At 47.9% G+C, this 20,905-nt stretch overlaps 1 protein-coding gene across 7 annotated transcripts in view; it reads left to right on the top strand.

Moving 5' to 3' along the window:
• BBS9 (Bardet-Biedl syndrome 9) overlaps positions 1-20,905 on the top strand; it is a 283,053-nt gene that overhangs the window by 239,278 nt on the left and 22,870 nt on the right. For all 7 annotated transcript variants that reach the window (XM_084896844.1, XM_084896846.1, XM_084896850.1 and 4 more), the window contains one exon: positions 3,766-3,988. In XM_084896844.1, coding sequence (XP_084752970.1) covers positions 3,766-3,988 — 223 coding nt within the window. The remainder of the gene's footprint in view (positions 1-3,765; positions 3,989-20,905) is intronic.

Consider the following 20,905-nt stretch of genomic DNA (forward strand, 5'->3'; position numbering starts at 1 on the left):
TCCCGGCCCTTCCTGCTCTCTGCGCAGACCTGCTTCCCAGTTTCCTTGTCAGCAGCTCGATGACTAAGACTCCTCGGCAGGAAGCCCAGTGGATGGCAAGAGAGCACAGAGTGTGGTGTTTCCTAACGGGCTGTCTCAGACTGTGGGGCTGAATGCCGTCTGTGCTCCTTGGGTCGCCAGAGGGCTCCAATGACAAGAGCAGCAGGGCACTGGTTAGGGCACCGATCGCGCCCAGGCCAAGGGTTGGAAGGGACAGTGACACATTACAAAGCATTTTACCAACTTTGCATTTTTCCCGGAGTTCATGGAACTCCTTCAGCAGATACCATCTACTCCTTGGAGAAGAAACGCTATTAGGTGTTTTCAAGGGTTTAATCGTTACCCTCTCTGGTATTGAACTTGAAAATCCCAGGGAACGTTTAGATGGAGATTTGAACCCTCAGCCTACCTGTTTGATTATTATTTTTTTTTTTTGCGAGCTGATAGGGAAAGAAATACTTAATGTTTAACCTGTTCAGCCTGGTCCGTGAGAAGAAACAGATGCTTGCACCAGGAAGTCCTATTGTGTAGAGGGGCTCTCTCAAGACGGGCAGGGCAGCAGTCAGGTCGTGCCTGCCGTCTGGGCTGAGTGAGGACAGAGCTGCCCCATCATAACTGTCACTCATGGCCTCTTCTTACCGGCAAACAGAAGGAGGAAGTCTGGTGTGGGCCGGACGCCCGCCGCTCCCGAGTGCCGGCGAGCAGCGCGGTGACAGCTGTCTGCGGACGCGGCGCGGAAAGTAAATGTTTTGGTGATTCCCATGCTCGTCGCCAGCAAGATAAACATGAAGGAACTGGCTTCATGTTCAGAACGGCCACGCTCCCTGCGTCGTCGCTCCTTAGCTGCTCCTCTTTCTGCCTCCCCACAGTTTACATAGCACATCGTGGGCCTTCCTGTGGCTGCTTGTTGCTTTAAAGTGGAAATAGTTGAAATGCTTCAGACTTGGGAGCCAAGCGGAAGACAATGTGCAAGTGCTGATGGGAAATGTCTGACAACTTTGCTTGTGTGTATCAAGTCGGGAAACATTTACTATTCTTTATGCATTTAAGAGTAAAGAGCCTGGCAGAGACCGGTTTGGCTCAATGGATAGAGCGTCGGCTTGGGGACTAAAGGGTCCCGGGTTCGATTCCGGTCAAGGGCATGTACCTTGGTTGTGGGCATATCCCCAGTAGGGGGTGTGCAAGAGGCAGCTGATCGATGACTCTCTCTCATCGATGTTTCTAGCTCTCTATCTCTCTCCCTTCTTCATTGTATAAAATCAATAAAATACATTTAAAAGAATAAACAAACAAAAAAAAGAGTTAAGAGCCTGAATCAGTGAAAAGGGAGTTGATTAATGGGAGCTTCCCTCTTGCGTAGGCCATCTCAGTGCCTTTTTGAAATAAGGTGTGTTTTACATATTAATAACTAAGCTAGTAAAAACAGCCCCCCCCCCGCCCCCAGTTCTCCCCCGCCCCTGCTCAGATTGCTTCCCAGTTGGATTCCTGGCTGGTGTACTGCTATTGGTTTAATTTTCTTAAAACGTGTCTAATAACCCAGTTTGAGTCTGCTAATGATGAAGAGCTGATTTTGACATGGGGGGAGGGGGCACGGGGGAAGGCCTTGTGTTCTTCAGGAATGCGCCCCTGGGGACTGGTGATGCGCTGCTCTGAGCCCAGTGCTCGCTGCCTGCACAGTGCAGAGCCGCCGGTGTGGCTCTGCCAGGCCAGTTGCTGGGCCCTGTTCTTTCATGTGCAAATGCATCTGTGAGACCCCCTTGGCTGTGCCCCTCTGTCAGGCTTCTGGGCCGCATTTTGAATTAGCCTATCTGCCCTCCTTGCTGCCCTGCCGTCTCTGCAAGGCTCCGCCCACTGTTTCCCTGGCACCTGCGCCTGGCCACCTGTGGCTCTCTGACCCTGGTCCAGCTGGGACCCCAGTGCCAGGCGGTCAGCTCTTTCAGCCCCTGCCCACCACCACATCTTCTTCCTGAAACTCAGTGTCTGGGGCTCCCCAGCTTCCCGCTTGGTTCTGGGCGAGCTGGCTTTCCAGGGCACACGCTTCTGCCAGCAGCAGGGCGAATAATGCGTTTTTCTTCACTGTTTCCCCGCTGGCCGCCCTCTGGAAGAGGCAGGTCAGTTTCCCGCCCTCCCTTCACCTGCAGGGGTGGCGGCTGTGCTCCCGGTGTGTTCCTGCAGCGTCACGTGCTGCTTGCACTCTAATAAACGCAGGCGAGATTCGCCTACCGCCCCACAGAATGAAAGCTTGGGTCACGCATAGAGTCAGGTATATAGAGGTGGGGACTGCATGATATCATGATATTTCCATACAATTACAGATTCTCCGTCAATAACTTGTCATTTTTTAAAAACCATTTTAAAAAAAAGAAGCATTCTACTTTCATTTTGCATTCCCGCTCCCCCGCCCCCCGATTTTTTCAAGCAGTGGTTGAGCATCGACCTATGAACCAGGAGGTCATGGTTCAATTTCCGGTCAGGGTACGTGCTCAAGTGGGAGCTCGATCCCCAGTAGGGGGCATGCAGGAGGCAGCCAATCAGTGATTCTCTCTCATCACTGATGTTTTTATGTATCTCCCCCTCCCCCTCTCTCTCTGAAGTCAATAAAAATGTATTAAAACAGCAAAAAAAAACTGACCTTTGGGATTTTGGAGCTAAAGTTGAGGAGTCACCTAATCCGATTTGCATGTTTGCAGGTGGCTCAGCGGGTGAGGGTGAGGATGGAGTGGTGCCCCAGGGAGGTCTCCCGGGCTCCTTTCTGAGTCTCGGGCCCTCACCTCCTCTGCGTTATTCTGTGAGGCACTTCCATCGCTGTCTTCCTTTATCCTTCCACTTAGGTTGTCAGGCCTGCGACCGGTCTCGGGACAAATGGAGTCATGTTGGCACCAATACCCAGACTGCACTCATGCCTCCCTGTTGGGCTGCTTGGGAACTCCAGAGCCCCATGCAGTCTCCCAGATGCCCCTCAGCCCTGGTGATGGCCAACGGGAGCTCGGGAGCTGACCCCCTGCTCCCCGTGTTCTTGCCTGAGTCCGGTATCTTCTGCACAGGCTGCTGGTGCTGGGACTCCCCGACACCCTGAGGTTGCTGCCCAGCGCCCAGGTTCCGAGGCGGCAGCCTTCACCACGTGAAGGCGTGTCCTTGCCCAGGTCTGCCCTGCGGCACGGCCACACTGTGCCCAGCGACAGTGGCATCCATGGACTCGTCCTTTCTTTGTGTCACTTTTGTCACCTGGGCAGGGACATGGGACTGCATAGGTTGGTGTCTCACAAGAGCCCCCTTGAAATAAGCGCCTGTGGTTTCTGCCTACAGCCCTGAGGCTGCGGGGCCCAGAGCTGAGAGACACCAGGCTTTTCCCTCCGTCCAGTTTCCCCCAAGATGCCCCAGGTCCCGTGGCCCTGACCACTTCCTGGCCCTTCCGCACAAAGGTGGGCAGTGTCACCCTCCAAGTGATCTAACGTGCCCGGCACAGGGCTAGCACGTCTCCTGTCCATCTCAGTCTCCTCGCCCTCAGAGGGGAGTGCGGGCTGGTAATGTCCTCATCGGTGCAAGAGGCTGCGGCCCAGGGGAACTCAGTGACCTGCTCACGGCCACAGCATGTGGGGCTCTAGTCCCACACCAGACTTGTCTGGACTGCTCCAGACACCGGTCATCTCATAACTCAGTTCCCAGTCCCGTGCCTGCTTTGCTCAGTCATCTTCTCCGCTTACATCCAACCTGCTTTGCCCCCAGGGCTGGGAGGAAACGGTGGACGCCGCGGTGTCCCACCTCCTGAAGACCTGCCTCTCCAAGAGCTCCAAGGAGCAGGCTCTGAGCCTGGGCAGCCAGCTGAGCAAGCCCCGCGACACTGGCCGCCTGAAGAAGCACATCACCCTGCTCTGCGACCGCCTGGCCAAAGGTGGCCGCCTCTGCCTGAGCACCGACGCGGCCGCCCCGCCCGCCATGGTCATGCCAGGTGAGCGCCGTGCCCACACAGACAGGGGCGTGTCTGCGGTGGTACCGGGGTCCACATTTCACAGGAAGTGATGATGGAAGGTTGCTTTCCCGTGTCCCCTGCTATCCCAGGGTAACCACTTGGCTGGAGACGTTTCTAGAATGGTATGCCTCTTTTCTTCCCTCTGCTTTGAAACGTATGATCCATGTTGTTATGGATCTAACCAATGAAAAGTGGATCAGAGAATAAAACTAAATGTGATTTCTCAATACCATATTTCTTAGATGAAAATAACCTAATGCAAGCCACTGAGGTTAGCCAGATGAGGTCCGTCCTTCTACTGTTTGCTTGGGTTATGGTCAGCAGGATCAGGGGGTGGAGACAAGGAAAGAAGTCCAGGATCAGGGTGTTTGGCATCAGAGGGCTCTCCCCTATGTGGCCTTGGGCACCCAGGACATTTCAGATGAGGAAGAGATTTAAACAAACCACAAAAACACAGAGGAGGTGGAGGTAGCTCCACAGCATGAGGTGACAGGCCGTTCTGCGTCAGCCTGGAGCACGTAAACAGGTGTGTGCTGTGGGGTTGTCCTGGCGGCAGAGTTCCAGGGGTGTCTGAGTGTCTTCCTATTCCGTCTCCTCCATTATTGTGCATGTTTTCCTACCAACAACGTCTGTAACTTATGAAAAGGGACCATGGTAGAAAGTCCCAGTAAGGAAACAATGATAATTGTATCAGAAATGATGGTAAGGGGAAAGCAAGGACCGATATTACACATCAGGACAACGAACGGCTTTCTCCTCCCACGGGAAGTAAGTTACTCAAGGGCAGTGACCGTGAGTCTGTGGGGCTTGTTTGCATTTCGGTTCTGATGAACGGACACCCAAGTCCCTCCCAGGACTCTGCACCAGTGTGCGCGGCTGGTTTATGGGTGCTGCCTCCTTTCCTTTCCGTGCCGCCTCAGGAAGGAGGCCATGTCCTGCAAGCATCGCTCTCTGAGCGATCTTCCACCTTCCACGAGTGAGTTCATCACGGGCAACCTGGTGAGCACGCAGCTGCAGCCTGCTTGGCTGCTCTGCGGAGTTTGACGATGACACCGCCTCCCTGAGGCCTTCTCCCCTCTGGGCTTCTCCCTGGCTGCCGGAAACTGCTCCTGTGCCCTCGGACCTGTCTTTCCAGGCAGCTTTGTGGCTTCCTTCCCTTTTTCCTTCTCTAGACTCTTGGTCTGACTTCATGCTCTGGACAGTCTCATCACACTGCCACCTGAACTCCGTGTCCTTCTGGCTTTGTAGCTTTCTGTCTGGCCTCTCCTCCAGGTCTCCCACGTCTCCCTCACCACCCCACAGGCTTCTCCGATTCCATCTGCCTGAGTGAGACTCAGCTGCTCCGTGTGCTGGGTCGCAGCGCCTGGTATTGCCCAGTGCCCGGGCCAGGGACCTCGAGACAACTGGACCCTCTGTTTCCTTTGCTCACCCTGTTCAGTCAGCCACCCACCCCTGATGAGGCACCTCCCACATGTATCCTTTCCCCTTCCCCCACTGCCCCCACCTTGCAAACACCCATTTCCTATTCAAGCCATTAAAACCACTGACAAGAGTCTCCTTGTATTAAGATTCCTCCTTTATTTTTAGTACCACCATAAAAAACCAACAATTTATAAATGTTCATAGCAGAATTATAGCTAAAAAGTGGGAAAATTCCAATACTTGTCAACTCATGATGGACAAATACATGCGGAAGAGCCTCTGGGGCTGTGTAACACAGGACCACAGGCCGGGCTGCTTAAACAGCAGGATCAATTTCTCACCGTTCTGGAGGCTGGCACTTCAGGGTTAAGGGGCTGGCAGGTTTGGTTTCTCCTGATGCCTTTCTGCTTGGCTTTCAGATGGCCGCCTCCCCTGAGTCTGCCGGAGCACATCCTAGTGAGCCTTCTCTTTACAAGGACACTGGTCCTTTTGGATTAGGGCCCCACCCTTATGACCACATTTAACCTCATTTTCTGCTTTAATGGCCCTATCTCCAAATAGGGTCACATTGGGGGTTAGAGCTTCAACCTATGAATTTTGGGGAGGGCACAATTCAGTTCATAACACCCAAGTTGGAAGGTAGTGCATGGAGTGCCCTGTACGGATTGTATTCTTCTTTGTGGCCTCAGCTCCCCACCTAGGCCTGCCATATAGCCTATTTCAAAATAAAAAGTATTTTTAAAACTTTTTATTTTGAAATAGTATAAAATATCTATAATAATTTTAATTACGGATTCACAGGAAGATGCAGAAACTCTATATAGAATCCCTTGTACCCTTCCTCCAGCTTTCCCCAAAGGTGACATTTTATAGAACTGCAGTACAGTATCCAAATGGGAAATGGACATTGGTCTGCCTTATATTTTTAGAATGAATTAGTGGAGCTTTTATTAAAGAGAATGCGTCTTGAAGCAGATATACATTTTAGACTTTCAGAAAGGTTAGTGGCAGATATTATAGATACAAGCAAGGAGATATTGGCCTGTAAGTAAACTGGTTAAGTTTCAGATTAGTTCAGGTGGCTAGCTCAGGAAGCACTAGTTAGTCAGAAACTTGGGAGCATAAAAGAGACTGAAAAGTGAGCATGTAATGGGAGCAGTTGTAGGTTCTTAAGCTGTGAGTGACTTATAAAACACGGTGTTTGAGAAATACGAAGCTCATGGTGGTGTGCAGGTGGAAAGGGAGCGTGAAGGAGAGGGAAGAACACAGATACTCCATCAAGCTTGTTGGTTGCTGTTGGTGGAAATGATTAAGTTGGCTGGGTTTTGTGTGTTATGGATAATGTGCTTCATTTATAATGTAGTGAGCTTGAGATGATGAAGGTACATCCGAGAAGAGACAGGTGTCGACAGCTGTATCTGAGGAATTTTTATCTTAAGGGAAAGATTGAAGCTTGAAAAGTAGGTTTGGTATCTTCAGTTTACAGGTCATTATTTTGCCATTGGATGAGCTGTCTGAGGAGAGAAGGCATTGGAAGGGGATCATGGGATTTGGGACTTAGCTGCAGAGCCAGGAACCTGGGATGGGAAGTAGATTCTATGGGAGGAGTGAATTTCAAGGAATTCCCAGAAGAGGTGGTGTCAGTACTTTCAAGGACAGTAGGAGTTCAAGGAAAGATCTTTCAGTAACTGGAAGGAGCAATATAGGTAGACTGAGAGTAGGGAGTAGTCTGTTGTCAGGATTTTCTTTTCTTTTCTTTTCTTTCTTTTTAAAAAAAGATAATGTAGCGATGTTTGAAGGTCGGTGGCAAGATGAGAATGTTCCAAATCCAGCAGTATTAAATTGGAAGCTTTGAGGAGGCAGAGAAATAATCTAGAAAATATTTAGTATTTGAGAAGAGAAAAATTTATAACCTGGATATAAATTGGGAATATTTAATGGAAAGTTTAATGCAATCCCTCCACAGGAGTTTTGCAGAAGTAGGTTTATAATGATCTGTGAGAGACAAGAAGGGGTGAATGGGGCGGTGGTGAATTCAGGTTGGTTTGCAGTAGCCACTTTGGGAAGCACAAGCTGGGTCACCGAGCAATTGTGCAGCTACTTTATAGTTTTGAAACCAAAGTTTCTTAGCTTGAGATAACACCTCTTTGTTTTGAAACAACATACTGCTTCAAAAATCCAACTATCGTGTATAAGAAAGCATTCAGTTATTAACAGGATGCTGGTCTTATCCATTGTATTAGGGAGTTCTAATTGGCTGAATGGAGGGTTCGCGGGAGAATATTTGAATCCGGGATTAGACTTGATTTCACAGGAGAAGCAATTAGGAGCAACTCTAGGGGAAGGTCTGCCATCAAAGACCTAATAGAACACCATTCTCCCTGTGTGTACTTAGCAAATACTTGTTGATAGACAAGCTGGCTGGTGACTAATTACAATGTGATGACCGAAGCCCCGTTTCTTGGAAGTAGGGCTGTTAATACAGGAAGAGAATACCAGGGGAGTTTGAGGAATTTCCTCTCCTGCAGATGTTTAAACTAATGCGGATACTCCACCGTCTAAAGATAATTTGGGAAAAACCCTGCCTGAAAGCAGGGGAATAAATTAAATAACTTTTAAAGACATCATTATTTCTGTTTCTTTAGCCCTGTCGCACAGGCAAAGCTGTAAGATGCTCATTTTTTTACCCTCACCCGGCCGTAAAGTGAGCTGTCCTTTCTCTGGATCACTCTCATGTGAAACACTGCAGTGGGAACTTCATTCTGTGTAATTTTCAGTTCCTTTAAAAGTTGCTAAGTTAGCCCAGAGAGGAGCATCCCTCAGTAAGGTATTATCTCTGGGGCTTTTTATTGTATAAGAAAATAACTTTTCTCACATGCTATTGATATTTGGGCTGTTGATCTTCAAATATGAGGAAGAAAAGAAAAAGTCTTTATTCCGACAGCTGCTGGTCTGAAAGGATTTCTACAGTCATCTTAAACTTGTACCTGTGTCTTTTCTGGTCTTCCCCCCTCCATGTCTACCCCCACCTCCGCTTCTGCTGCGCGGGCCCTGTGTGCCGCAGCGGGCTCTCCTCGTCTTCCTCCCGTTGTAACACACATGCCTCCTGCTTCCTTCCCTTCCTCCGCTGCTCTCAAATTCTAACAAATTCGGTCCCTGACAATGGAAGCTTCTCTGCTTTCAGTGTAAATTCATGACTGTGAGTCAAGTTGTGTTTCTTGTCTTTGTTTTCCTTGAGATTTTTGGTGCTTCAAAGCAGTTCATCCAACTACTTATGTGAGACTGTCATTAAGATTTATTTTACATCACATTATGTTCATTTAAAAATTTAAAATACATTCATGATGAGAATATCCATGGGTAGATGGGGCAGACCCAACCAATCGGCCCACCTGTTATTTCTCACTGGAGCTGATGCACTTGGCCTAAAACAGGAACGCCCATCTACCTCTCGCCCTGCACAGTGCCATGCTGCCGACCTTGTTTATTCTTTTTCCTAAATGCTTTACTTGAATTTATTGGAGTGACGTTGGCTGATAAAATTACATCGGTTTCACGTGTTGGATTCTATAACACATCATCTGTACATTGTACTGTGTGTTCACCACCCCAAGTGAAGTCTCTTTCCATCACCATTTGGCCCCTTCCCCTCTTTGTCCCCCTACATGGTGATTACATGCTGCCAACCTTAAAAAGTCTCTTCATACTAAAGTTTAAAAAATCCCACCATTTTTAGTGTGTTTATTCAAATGAACTGTTGGACTAGTCAGTCCCTTCTGATTTATGTATAATATTGATTTTTCTTAAACAATCAAAAATTAAAAACTGGTCTCTGGATTCTGGTAGCTCCCAGAGCATAGAAATATCTGATTCTGAAAAAGTAAAGCACCTTGACTGGCTGGTGTGGCTCAGTGGTTGAGCATTGACCTAGGAACCAGGAGGTCAGGGTTTGATTCCCAGTAGGGGGTATATAGGAGGCAGCTGGTCAATGATTCTCTCTCATCATTGATGTTTCTATCCCTCTCTGCTTCTCCCTTTATTGTTTTATGAAATCAATAAAAACATACTAAAAATAAAAGATAAATAGTGAAACACAGTTGTAGTCCTCTGTACTGTATGTTTCAACTCTGTATGCTTTTTTTTAAATGTAGCTTTTTGTTATTAAAATGTTTAATTTCTTACTTAAAACCAAATATTTTGGTTTTGAGATAGAAATTTTGTGTTTCTCTTAAGACTGCTTTCTGAGCCACAAGCCAGTGTCCTGTGGAAAACGTTACCCAAAAGTAAAGTAGTGTCACCCGCTAGCTCTCAGAAGCTGTGATTTGTGCTAATGTGGATAGGATGGTTCAGTGAACTAAACTGTCTTGCTTTGCTTCCCTCCAGGCTTATAAATTATACCAGTTGTACTGTGGTCGCTGCATACAAATTTGTGATGAAGCTCAATAGCAACATCTGTAAACAATTCATCTTTTGGCCCAAGGAACAATATTAGGAGTTTAATGAACACATGTCAACTTCTTAAAAGGGGCAAAGGAGTATTATTCATAAAATGACATTTTTTTGTTGTTGTTGTTCATTTAATAGATACTTTAAGAAAATAGCCCCATATCCCAGGCACTGTGCTGGGAATTTGGATATGCTGTGAAAGAGAGACAGCAGTCCCACCGCATGGACCTTGCCTTCTGGAAGGAGGTCCAGGTAATAAATAGGTTATGACTGAGCAGGAGAACCTCAGGTTGTTTTACATTCAGTGAAACAGAGTTGAGAGAGTTGGGGTGGAGCAATGGTGGAGAGAGAGGAAGAGAGAAGGCTTCTGGGAGGAAAAAGGTGAGAAATAGGGGAAGGCATTTAAACCAAAGGGATAGAATTTATAGGCTAGGGATTTGCTAAGAGATTATTACTTACATATTCTCACAAGAAATAAAAACGGTAGGGGAAAAAATCAGGGAAATATGTGAGGTGATGGGTGCTAACTAACTCAATGGGGGGAAGGGCAATCCTCTCACAATCTATTCATGTCACATACATTTAAAATATCTAACAATTTTATTTGTCAATTATACCTTGATAAAGCTGGGGTGGGAGGAGGGGAGAATTTAAAGGCCTAGAGGGGATAAAGGGTTTGATGTTTTCAGAAGGCACAGGCCTTCCTGGTTTGACGTTGCTGTGGAGGGGTGGCAGGGAGAGCCAGGCCGGGTAGTGTTCCTTGCACTCCACGGCGAGGGATTCACATGTTGTCCTACGAGTAGTGGAAGTCATCAAATGGTTTTAAACGGGGGGATTATCTGATCTTGTGTAAGTTTTAAAAGATTCCTGTGGCTGCTATGTGTGGGGATGATCTGGAAACAGCTGGAATGGGACAGGTAGAGAGATGACAAGAACTGGGGAGTGGCAGTGGGGATAGAATTAGGAAGACATGAGGCATTTTTAGAGGCAGGAAGCCATAGAACTTGGTGATGAGGTGAGGGAGATGAGGGAGGAAGCAAAGATGCCTCTTGGATGGCTGGCCTCAGTCATGAGGTGGGCAGCAGTGCTCTCCGTGAAGTGGGGAGACCCAGGAGCACTGTGTGCGCATGCTGGGGAGGATGGAGTAAAAGACCGCGGTTGGGTCTATTTCACTGCCGTGGCCGAGTGGGCATCCGACTGTAGATGCCACATGGTCTGGGGCTCAGGGAGGACACCTGGCTGCAGAGAGACTGGGGAGACAGTGGCCTCTGCCCGTTGTGGAAGCCAGGGGCTCACTTACGTGGAGAGAGGAGAGAGAAGGGGACGCGTATAAATCTTGAGGCCTTCCAGCATCTAGAGGGCAGGAAGCAATACCAACACTGGAAACTGAGGAGAAGTAGCCAAAGAATGAGTAAGAGGAAAACTGTGAGAAAGTAGTCCCCGGGCTGCCAGAGAGGAAAGGCTTCCAAGGTCAGCAGGGTCACGTGCTGCCCAGGCGCAGACCGGGGCGGGGGCGGGGGGGGGGGGGGGGAAGGAGAAGGGGAGCTGTGTTCTACCGGAGGTTCTTACACATTTCGTAACACTTCTTCTTTTCTATCCATCCCTCGTCATTAATTGGAATAAAGCTTTATATGTTTTAACCCTTTTCTTCAGTTGATAGGGCTAGTTAAGCACTATTCCAGAAAATCATCACTGTCTTCCATCTTGCTCCTTCTGCAGTGTCAGCCCATTCTTCATAGAAGGACACCGCGCTTCTTGTTTTAGAGCCGGGTCTTTTGCGCTCCTCCTCCCCCACTCCTCTTCATCTTGAACTGTCAGCGCCACTTACTTTACTTTTTCTTTCCTTTTAAAAAAGTTTTTTTTTTTTTTTTTTTAAAAAGATGTTTTTATTGATTTCAGAGAGAGGAAGGGAGAAGGGATGGAGCCTGAAACCTGGGCATGTGCCCTGACCGGGAATCAAACCATGACCTCCTGGTTCATAGATGACACTCAATCCCCGAGCCACCCCCGCTGGGCTTTCCTTATTCCTCCCTCTGTTCCCGGTACTGTTGCAGGAGTGGAAAAGTGATGGTGGGCAAAACAGGCATGACCTGTACCAGTGGTCGGCAAACTCATCCGTCAACAGAGCCAATATTAATAGTACAACGACTGAAATTTCTTTTGAGAGCCAAAAACCAACTTCTGTGCATGGGCCATGAAGTTTCAATTGTGTTGTATTTGTGCACCCGCATGTGGTGTTTTGTGGAAGAGCCACACTCAAGGGTCCAAAGAGTCTCATGTAGCTGGTGAGCCACTGTTTGCCAACCACTGACCTGTACCATTGTGGAGCCTATTTTCTCAGTGAACCACACAATCATGCCAATACTCAGTTACAAAATGAGGTAAATGCTATGAAGGCAAGAGATGATAGAGGCTCCAGCCTGGGAAGCGGCAGTGGAGATGCAGGGGTGCAGAGAGAGGTGAGAACTCTGAGGCGATGAGGTCAGCGGACTTGGTGATTGATTGGAGATAAGCGCTGCGCGGGAGGGCGGTATTCGGAGGTCCTGTTCATCCAGAAGGCATCGTTGGCAGAGAGCAAGGCTTGAGGGAGACGGGTCCTGAGTCAGTCTGTCCCTGTGGACCTGGAGTGCTTATCTCACGTCTGCTTTCCCTGCACGAAGGCTCCCTGAATAGTTTGCCCCGTGCTAATGATTCTGACTCATATCAATTACATATTAGCAATTCATGTGCTTCAGCCCAGTACTCCTGTCAGTACTTCCCACCGGCACCTCACATCATACCATCTGCTGCTCTAATGGCGGCGTACGCGTCCCAAACTAAAACATAAGATCCATGTGGACACAACATATGCGACTACTGTTTTTGTTGAGACGACGGATCACACTTGACCGAGCAATATACATTTGGATTCCCATGTCACTAAGTGACTTCCTTGGGACACAGTCTTGTTTCTTATGAGGTCATTAATAACCTTCAGTTCAATAGATAGCAAGTGTCTCCCAGGGCAATGGGAATGAGGGAGTTTATCGACATAAAGTGAATTACATGCTCTGACATGCTAGTGTCATAGGTTCTTTATCTGGATCTACTTTCTACATACCCTTGACCGGAATCGAACCCGGGACCTTTCAATCCGCAGTCCGATGCTCTACTCATTGAGCCAAACCAGTTTTGGCTGGATCTACTTTCTAATTAAAGTCCTGAGGCCCATGCTACTCACTGTGTTGAATACTGTTCAGCTGAGCTTTAAGTGAAACATGGGGTGATGGACTCATGTTCTTAGTCTTAAGTTCTGCTTTTTGTGAGTGTTTTTTTTTTAGCGCGTTACAAAATGTCACCTAAGTTTGCATCTGTGATAGAATTCCACGGCCCCTCCTTACTGCAGACTGGCCTCTGAGATGTCAGCATTGGAAAGTGGGATTTTATTTTCCCAGCTGTTTAAATGTAATGTATTTAAAGACAGAAGCACTGTCCTGTAAGCTTATAGCCTGAATAAATCTATTTTAAAGGTGTGTTGGTCCGAGGCCAGGCGGCATAATGGGATGACATATGAGCTATTCACAGTTGAAGACCTGGCACGGGCTTGGCCGCGGGATGCCAGGAAAATGACTCAGTTTGCGGGAGTGTCAGTTTGAGGTGTCAGTTTGCGGGAGGCCTGTGTGGGCATCTGTGAACATCGCAGAACCAGCGTGAGGTCTGACATAACGTGTCCTCTGTCAGTTATACTGCCACGTTAGCCACCTCAGGTATGAAAGGTCAACGTGAATGAGTCCAGAAGGCATTCCAAAGCCTGGCTTCCAGAAGTAGTCTGAAAGGGGACCACCTGAGGAGAGGTGGTATGTGGGCCTGGGAGTTGACATTTAAGCTTTTCTATTCTCTAGTCTTCATCTGGCTCATCAGTTATTTAGCAAATACAAGTTGCTCCTCTTTCTGAATCTTTATCACTTTAGGCATGGATTTTATAATAAGACTACCTGTAAGCTTTTTTAGACACTTCCTCTCCCTGGCTTCTGGTCTCCTGTAAATGCCAGTGATAGCATTCCAAAGAAGTGCTGTGAAAAACTTACTAGTTCTAAAACAAACCAAACAAAGCCCGCGATAACCCCGACTTGAATACTTGTAAAGTCATTTCTCAATAATCCAAGGTGCCTAATTGGACCGCTTATCTGGAGATCTTTTACTTTTTTTCATTTGCATTTGCCAAGAATGTCTGGTAATTATGCACTCAGCTTCCATTTGAGAAGCTTTCTGAACGACTTAAAAGGCCATCACCATTAATTCATATTTAATATCTGAATCTAAGGTTTCCTTATTGTAGTAACGAGCTGAGTGCTAGCCAGAAACACCACTTAATTTGAGAAAGCACAAGTGCTCAAAGGTAGCCATCAGCCTTTGATTTTTATTGAGAAAATTTATTTCAATGGCTCACAGGCTTGCTTCTATTAACTTGACCTCTTTAGTTCCTTACCTTTTGCATTTAGCATCCGTCCTTGGCATAAGATGATCTGGTTAACGATTTGTTCAGAGGGGACTGTAACCAGGAGGACAGCGACGGAGGGTCGCCCTGGCAAGGCGTGTCCTCTTCTCTACCCAAGAGGAGGGTTCAGTCTGGCACTGAGCTGCACCCGGACATGTAGCTCAGGATCCTGCCAGGTTGATGTCCAACCTAAGGGCTCCTTTCAGGCTGAGGTGCCCGTGGCTGCTTCCAGCCTCTTCTTCCCAAAGATCCTGCCGCTGGCGGGGCATCCTCCATGGAGGGCAGGGCGCTGGGAGACAGGCAGGCGGTCTTGCACTCAGCCTCTCTGAGCCGATGTTTCTTCCTCTTTACCTCTGACTGGTAGGGTCTCGGGACCCTCCTCCCAGTGCGTCTGTGATGCAGCCTTCCCCCACACGCATCCCAAGTTCTAGGCGAGGGGCTGTGGCCCTGCTGACTGCGCCTGTGGAGCCCTGGGATGGCTCAGGAAGTCAACGCATAGAAAGGTGTGAGGAGAATTGGGGGCAGACTGTGCTTATTGAACCGAAGAGGCAATTTCAAGTTAAATAGCCTTTAGTCATGATCTCGCAGAATGAAAAATTCCTTTATCTTCTAAATCTTTATTAAGTACCTACTATGTGCCTCTTACCATGCCAGAGTCTGGTTTCGATGGTGACCAACAAAGGAAATCCTCTGCCTTAATAAAGCGCGGTCCTCGTGGGGGAGGGAGGCAGTGTTCCCTCACTTAAAATGATGGGTAAAGCCCGGGACCAGTGATGAGAGGCAGGAGCAGGTGAGTGGGACAGAGTGACTGGTTCGGGGGGGGGGGGGGAGACACTTGGGGAAGCCTGCCCAAAGAGGGGGCGTCTGAGGTGAGACTGGAAGCAGGAGGAGCAGCTCCATGAAGATGCCCTTGCTGGGGTTGGGGGTGAGAGCAGGGAGCAGAAGCATCCCAGAGAGAGGGGAGGGGACAGGACACGCAGAGGCTCCGGGGAGGCGGGGAAAGGCCAGGGTGCCTGGGAGAATGGGCAGGCGGGTGGGGGCCAGGCCATAGAGGAAAGCCCCGTTTCAAAGTTCAGGTTTTAGTAGAAATGACTGTTCTTGAAATAGGACATTTTTATGAATCTGCTATCTCTTAGTTCGAGTGCAAGGTGGCAGTCCTGACCTTGACCGGCCAGCCTGCATTCCTAACCTTGCGTCCCCAGGATCCGCAGGCAGCGGGCTGTTGAAAAAGCACTTCACAGCCGTCCCAGGCCGAGACTGCTCAGGCCCAGGCACTCATCCCTTGAACGCGAGGAGCAGAAACGTTTAAGAGGCCGCAGCAATAACATTTGAGAAGATGAATAATTTAAAGCTATGAAATCATGAATTATGGATTGTAAAAACCGGCTCCTCGCTTGTGATTAGAGATTCATAGTTTTCGTGCTATAGCAGAGCAGAGCCGGCTGGCAGGCCTTCCCGACGCACTTCATCGAAGCACAATTAGGCCCGACACATTAGTGCCTCGATGTGCTGGCGCGCGCTGGCTTCTGCTGTCGAGACCATTAAAGTTTAATGTGAGCAGCTTAAGCATAAGTGGTCACGGATGATTCACAGCCTTGCTGCCTGCTCTCGGTGAAAATGATCGTCCGCGCGCGAATTGTCCCCCATGGCCACACTTATCTTCGGAGCTGATTTCCTAGACACATCTGTGTCCGTCGGAGGCCGGGAATAAAGGTTGCACAGCTGATGGGCAAGCACAAAGGTGATTGCTCGGCGCGCAGGGCATTTGATGATGTAGAATTCTGGAACTCTTGACGTGTTCCTTGAAATTCTGGTACCAGGAGGGTGCCTGCTATAGGAGCTGCTCTGTGAGAATGGAGTTTGCCAGCCAGATGGGTTTTCTCTTTTCTTTTCTTTCTATTTTTAAATTGATTTTAGAGAGAAAGGGAGAGGGAGAGAGAGGTAGAAACATCAATGATGAGAGAGAGTCATTAATCAAGCCTGAAACCGGGGCATGTGCCCTGGCCGGGAATTGAACTGTGACCTCCTGGTTCAGAGGTCAGTGGTCAACCACTGAGCCACACCGGCCAGGTGATGTTATTTTTCTTTAAGGAGGATGTGACAGGAGTCGCCCACAGTACTCTGCCCACATCCCTCTTGCTCCCATGTCCCCAGCCTGTAGCTCCTCTGCCTAGGATTCTCAGTTTGCCCATTGCTGCTGAGTGATTCCTGTGGCCCTTTGCAGCTGAGGAACTGTCTGAGGCCTTTCCCTCCTCTCTCCCACTCCTTATATTCCTCTCTGAACGAGTCACCCCCCACCCGTCCACTCATTTGCCCATCATACCCTATATGGCAGGGGTGGGAACCTTTCTTTCCTAAGGGCCATTTGGATATTTATAACGCCTTTCACAGGCCATAAAAAATCATCAACTTAAAAATCAACCTGCTGTAGTTGGTCAAAGAATTAACTCACCCCTAACGCCTAGGCAGAGCCAGACCAAATGATTTTGAGGGTCCCATACAGCCCCCGGGCCAGACGTTCCCCACCCTGCTCTGTGGGATTGCATTGTACGGACAGAGATATTCTCTAACGCAGTCTGCTGTGGGCTCCCTGAGAACCAAGGCTGGTTTGGTGCCCTAGCTTTTGGCACGGAGTCTGCAGGTGGTGGGCGCTGGTGGTGCATGGACTGAGGGTGTGCCTCTTCTTGGCTCTGAGATGACCAGAAGAGTGGATCTTCTCCGAACCAGCCCAGGTGTCATCCTAGACTGTGGCTGCTACTAACGATGTAACCAAACGCACGCAGGCTCCTCCTTGCACTGCACTCTGACTGCTGCCTTTTCCAAATGAAGACATTTTTGCAATCCCTGCACTTAATGAAGGAGCATGTTCCAAACTTGTTGCAACGCCATACACTCCTCACGGGACTCACTCATGAACTATTCTGAGGGTGTGGGCGTTGGTTCCGGGGCTCTGAGAGCTGCTTTGAGCCAAGGTCAGGAGCAGAGGTGCCGCCTTCCTCTCCCGCCCCGCTCTCTGGAGCTCCCCGGATGCATTGATCAGTCTGTCTCGTTAAATAAAGCAGGAGTAGTTTAGGACTGGAAGATAAATCTAAAAGTCTCCATTCCAATACTTGGGACCCTTCTGTGTCTAACCCCCCCGCCCCCCCTAAAAAAGATAGATGTTTGTTCTTAAGCATCTCCAGGGACGGCGTCCACAGCCCTCTCTCTCATCCTGTGCTCCATTACCCCGGCTGGCTCATCAGGAAGGTGGTTTCCCTTCCCGTCTAACCTTCATCTCCTGCTGCAATTTACGCTCATTTCCTTCAGGGGAAGAGAAAGCCACTCAGCAGCACCCACCACCTACTTGCCCTTGAAGAAGTCTGTCTTGCTCCGGGCACCCTTCTCTTTCTAGTGCTCAGTGGGCTTCTCTTTGTGCTGTTTCCTTTGGAGACTCTTCCTTTTAAGCCTTTCATTGCTCTGATTGCAGCAAATATCAGGGCCCACACATCCCAGTTCTGTCACTGTAGTCCTGCATCTTTCCCCACAATCTCCCGATCTGTGACCTCAGTGAGCCACTTGACCCACTGACCAAGAATCGATGGGCACCACAGTAACGTGCTCTGTGGTTGTGGACTTCTTCCTCTCCAGGTGCCCTGTCAGCGCCCTCCCCTCTCCATTTCCACATTGAAGGGTGACAGGGTTTTCTGTCTGATTTCTTGCTTTTTCATGCATAAGTTTCCTATGGCCACACCTTTAGTTTCTGAGTCCCTGGTCCACTCAGGCTCTGCCAAGATAGCTTAGGGGCGGAGGAAGAAGGAATGGGGCCATATTTTCTTTCCCTCTTGCCTTTCCCAGGCCCTAGAGGCAAGAGCAACCGATCACCAGGCGCTGCAAACTCCCAGCTCCTGGAACACCGATTTTTTTTGGAATCTGAGATAAGAACTTGGGAATAATGTGAAAAGAAGATGAACTGGGGGGTGAGGGGAAATACAACTGTGTCCACCATCTAAACATAGGAACATCTCCCTAAAAAACTAGGAAGGAGATAATGATGGGTGTGAAGGAGGATGAAGATGAATTAAATAGTAAGACGAAGAAGCAGAACAGTAATAAAACACACACATGATCAAGTGTGAAGAAGGAAAAAACACTTTTATTTGTGATCCCCAAGCAGGAATAAATAAGTATAAAATTCTAGGATAAGAACAGTGACTCAAATTGATAGTAAAAATAAAACATGATTTCCGGTTGATGGCTGTGTTGCCTACACTATTAATTCAGTGACTCCTCATGGACCTGTTACCAATATCAGCCTCTACTTTGTTGAAGGGTAGGCATTACCAACTTGACCCCTTACTAATTCTAAGTATTGCAGGTGGTGGGCGCTGGTGGTGCATGGACTGAGGGTGTGCCTCTTCTTGGCTCTGAGGTGACCAGAAGAGTGGATCTTCAGGGATAGTCCTTGACTGTAGAGTTGTCGTTAAAATTAGTGTGACTTTAAAGTAACTTCAAGTTCAAGGTAGGAATATAGGTAGTATTATGTTTTCTTCTACTAAGTGAAGATTACATCAATGAGACAGTAATTATAATAGGGCACACCCTTGATTTAGTGGAAGCCAATGCATTTAACTTGGGAAGACAACGTTTGGTCCTGTTTTCACATTTAAACTTTGGTCAAGTTCAAGTGGTATCTTTTCAGAAAAATAAAAGAAATGAATAGTTATTTTCCTTTAAGCTGATGTTAATTTTGAATAGCCCTAGGTCACAGGCATGCATTTTAGAAAGAAATCTCTCCTTCACCAATCCTCCAAAAGTCACTGCTGATAGTGTTTGTTGTCCCCCAATTGGGTGGCACAGTCTGAATTCTACACGAAACTCGGAACATCTCACCTGTAATAAAAACTTCAGAAGCCTAACGCCTTGTACACTTAGTGACAGGAGCCATGGCAAAGAGAAAGGAGGCCTTCTTAACAGTTTTCACACAACTAGAGAGGTCGCTTTGATGACAGCTGGTACAGTGGAGAGCATGAGTGGTATTATTACAGTGCTCAGTGTACCTTTCCTTTATGTCTCGACGGTTCAGCAGTTGGATTGGGCCTGAGTGTGTAACCAGAGATGCTGTCAGAACACCACTCAGGTGTGTCATCTCTGGTGTCAAGTGACAAGTTCAGATAAATCAAATAAATGATTTGCAAGAATATAATATGTGTAGGAACTCACCTAGACTTGGGCTCCCAGATGTTAAGCCAACGATACGTTTCACTTTGACTTCAGACCACGCTCAGGACCACTGGAACCTGAGATCTAAAAATGGATTTCTTCTGAGGATTAGCAACAATTGTTCCATTTTAACTGATGGTCACCCTTTGGCTTTCTAACCTGGTTTTTAAAAGAATTTATAATCCCCGGTAACATCTACATGGAAGAAAATCATCCTGTTTTGGAGCCACTTCTGATGTCATTCTGATCTGAAATGAAGACGTTGATTAGAAGATTGAGTTTTGATAACTCAATGTTTATGGCTCACTTCCCAACAACCCTCTGTCTTAGGCTGGAGACAGGGTGCCGCTTTTGCCGCCAAACAAACTGTGTGTGTTTTGGGCCTGTTGGCCAGCACTTTAAGAGCAGCTCTTTATTTTAGTCCAGTGTGAAATTGACTCTTACTTGAATAACTCCATCTTTTCTGCTGATTGAGGTGCACGTACAAGCCGGTCCGCTCAGCGTGTGCTGTGGGTGATGGAGGAGGGAAGGAATGTCTGCGGAGGAGTGCCACGGGAACCTGTGCCAATCTGCGTGGTGCAGGGCGGGGCCGGGGGCTGCGGGCCGAGAGCGTTGAGCGGTGTTCACGCTGGGCCTTGTTGCAGGATTGCAGGGTCTGAGAAAGGAGCTCGTTCAGACCTTCAGATCTCAGCGTGTTGCTGCCAATAAGGTCAAATGCTTACTGGAACTTATGCTTTATTCATTTTAGCTTTGAAAGATTAAAGAAGAACTTGTGCCTGGAATTCATCAATTTAAAAAAAATATTTCATTACGTTACTGTGTCTTGCTTTAAAGATAAAGATTCTGTTATTTTAAGCTGCTCCTCCTCTCTTTGATTAATTAGCAAAGGAGAGGGAGACAGTGAAGGAAGAAAAGAGAGAGAGAGAGAGAGAGAGAGAGAGAGAGAGAGAGAGAGAGAGAGAATGATATATATAAAAGATATATATTTATGTGTGTATATATATATATCTTTTTATTTGATTTTCATTTGGTCATAGTATAATCTATTCTTTTTTTTTTTCTTTTTCGTTTACAATTATAGTTGCATTCTTCTATGTTAGTTTCAGGTGTGTAGCATAGTGGTTAGACATTTATATAACATCTGAAGTGATCCCCCCTTAAGTTTAATCCCCACCTGGCGCCGCACAGTTACTACAAGGTTGTGACTAAGTTCCCTGGCTGTACTTTACATCCCGTGACTATTTTGTAAACTACCAACTGGTACTTCTTCCTTTCTTCACCTTTTCACCCAGCCCCCTAGCCCTCTTCCCACCTGGCAACCATTGGTCTGTTTCTGTATCTATGAGTCTGTT

The sequence above is a fragment of the Pipistrellus hanaki genome (assembly GCF_964339955.1).
Source record: "Pipistrellus hanaki genome assembly, chromosome: 10".
Classification (NCBI taxonomy): domain Eukaryota; kingdom Metazoa; phylum Chordata; class Mammalia; order Chiroptera; family Vespertilionidae; genus Pipistrellus; species Pipistrellus hanaki.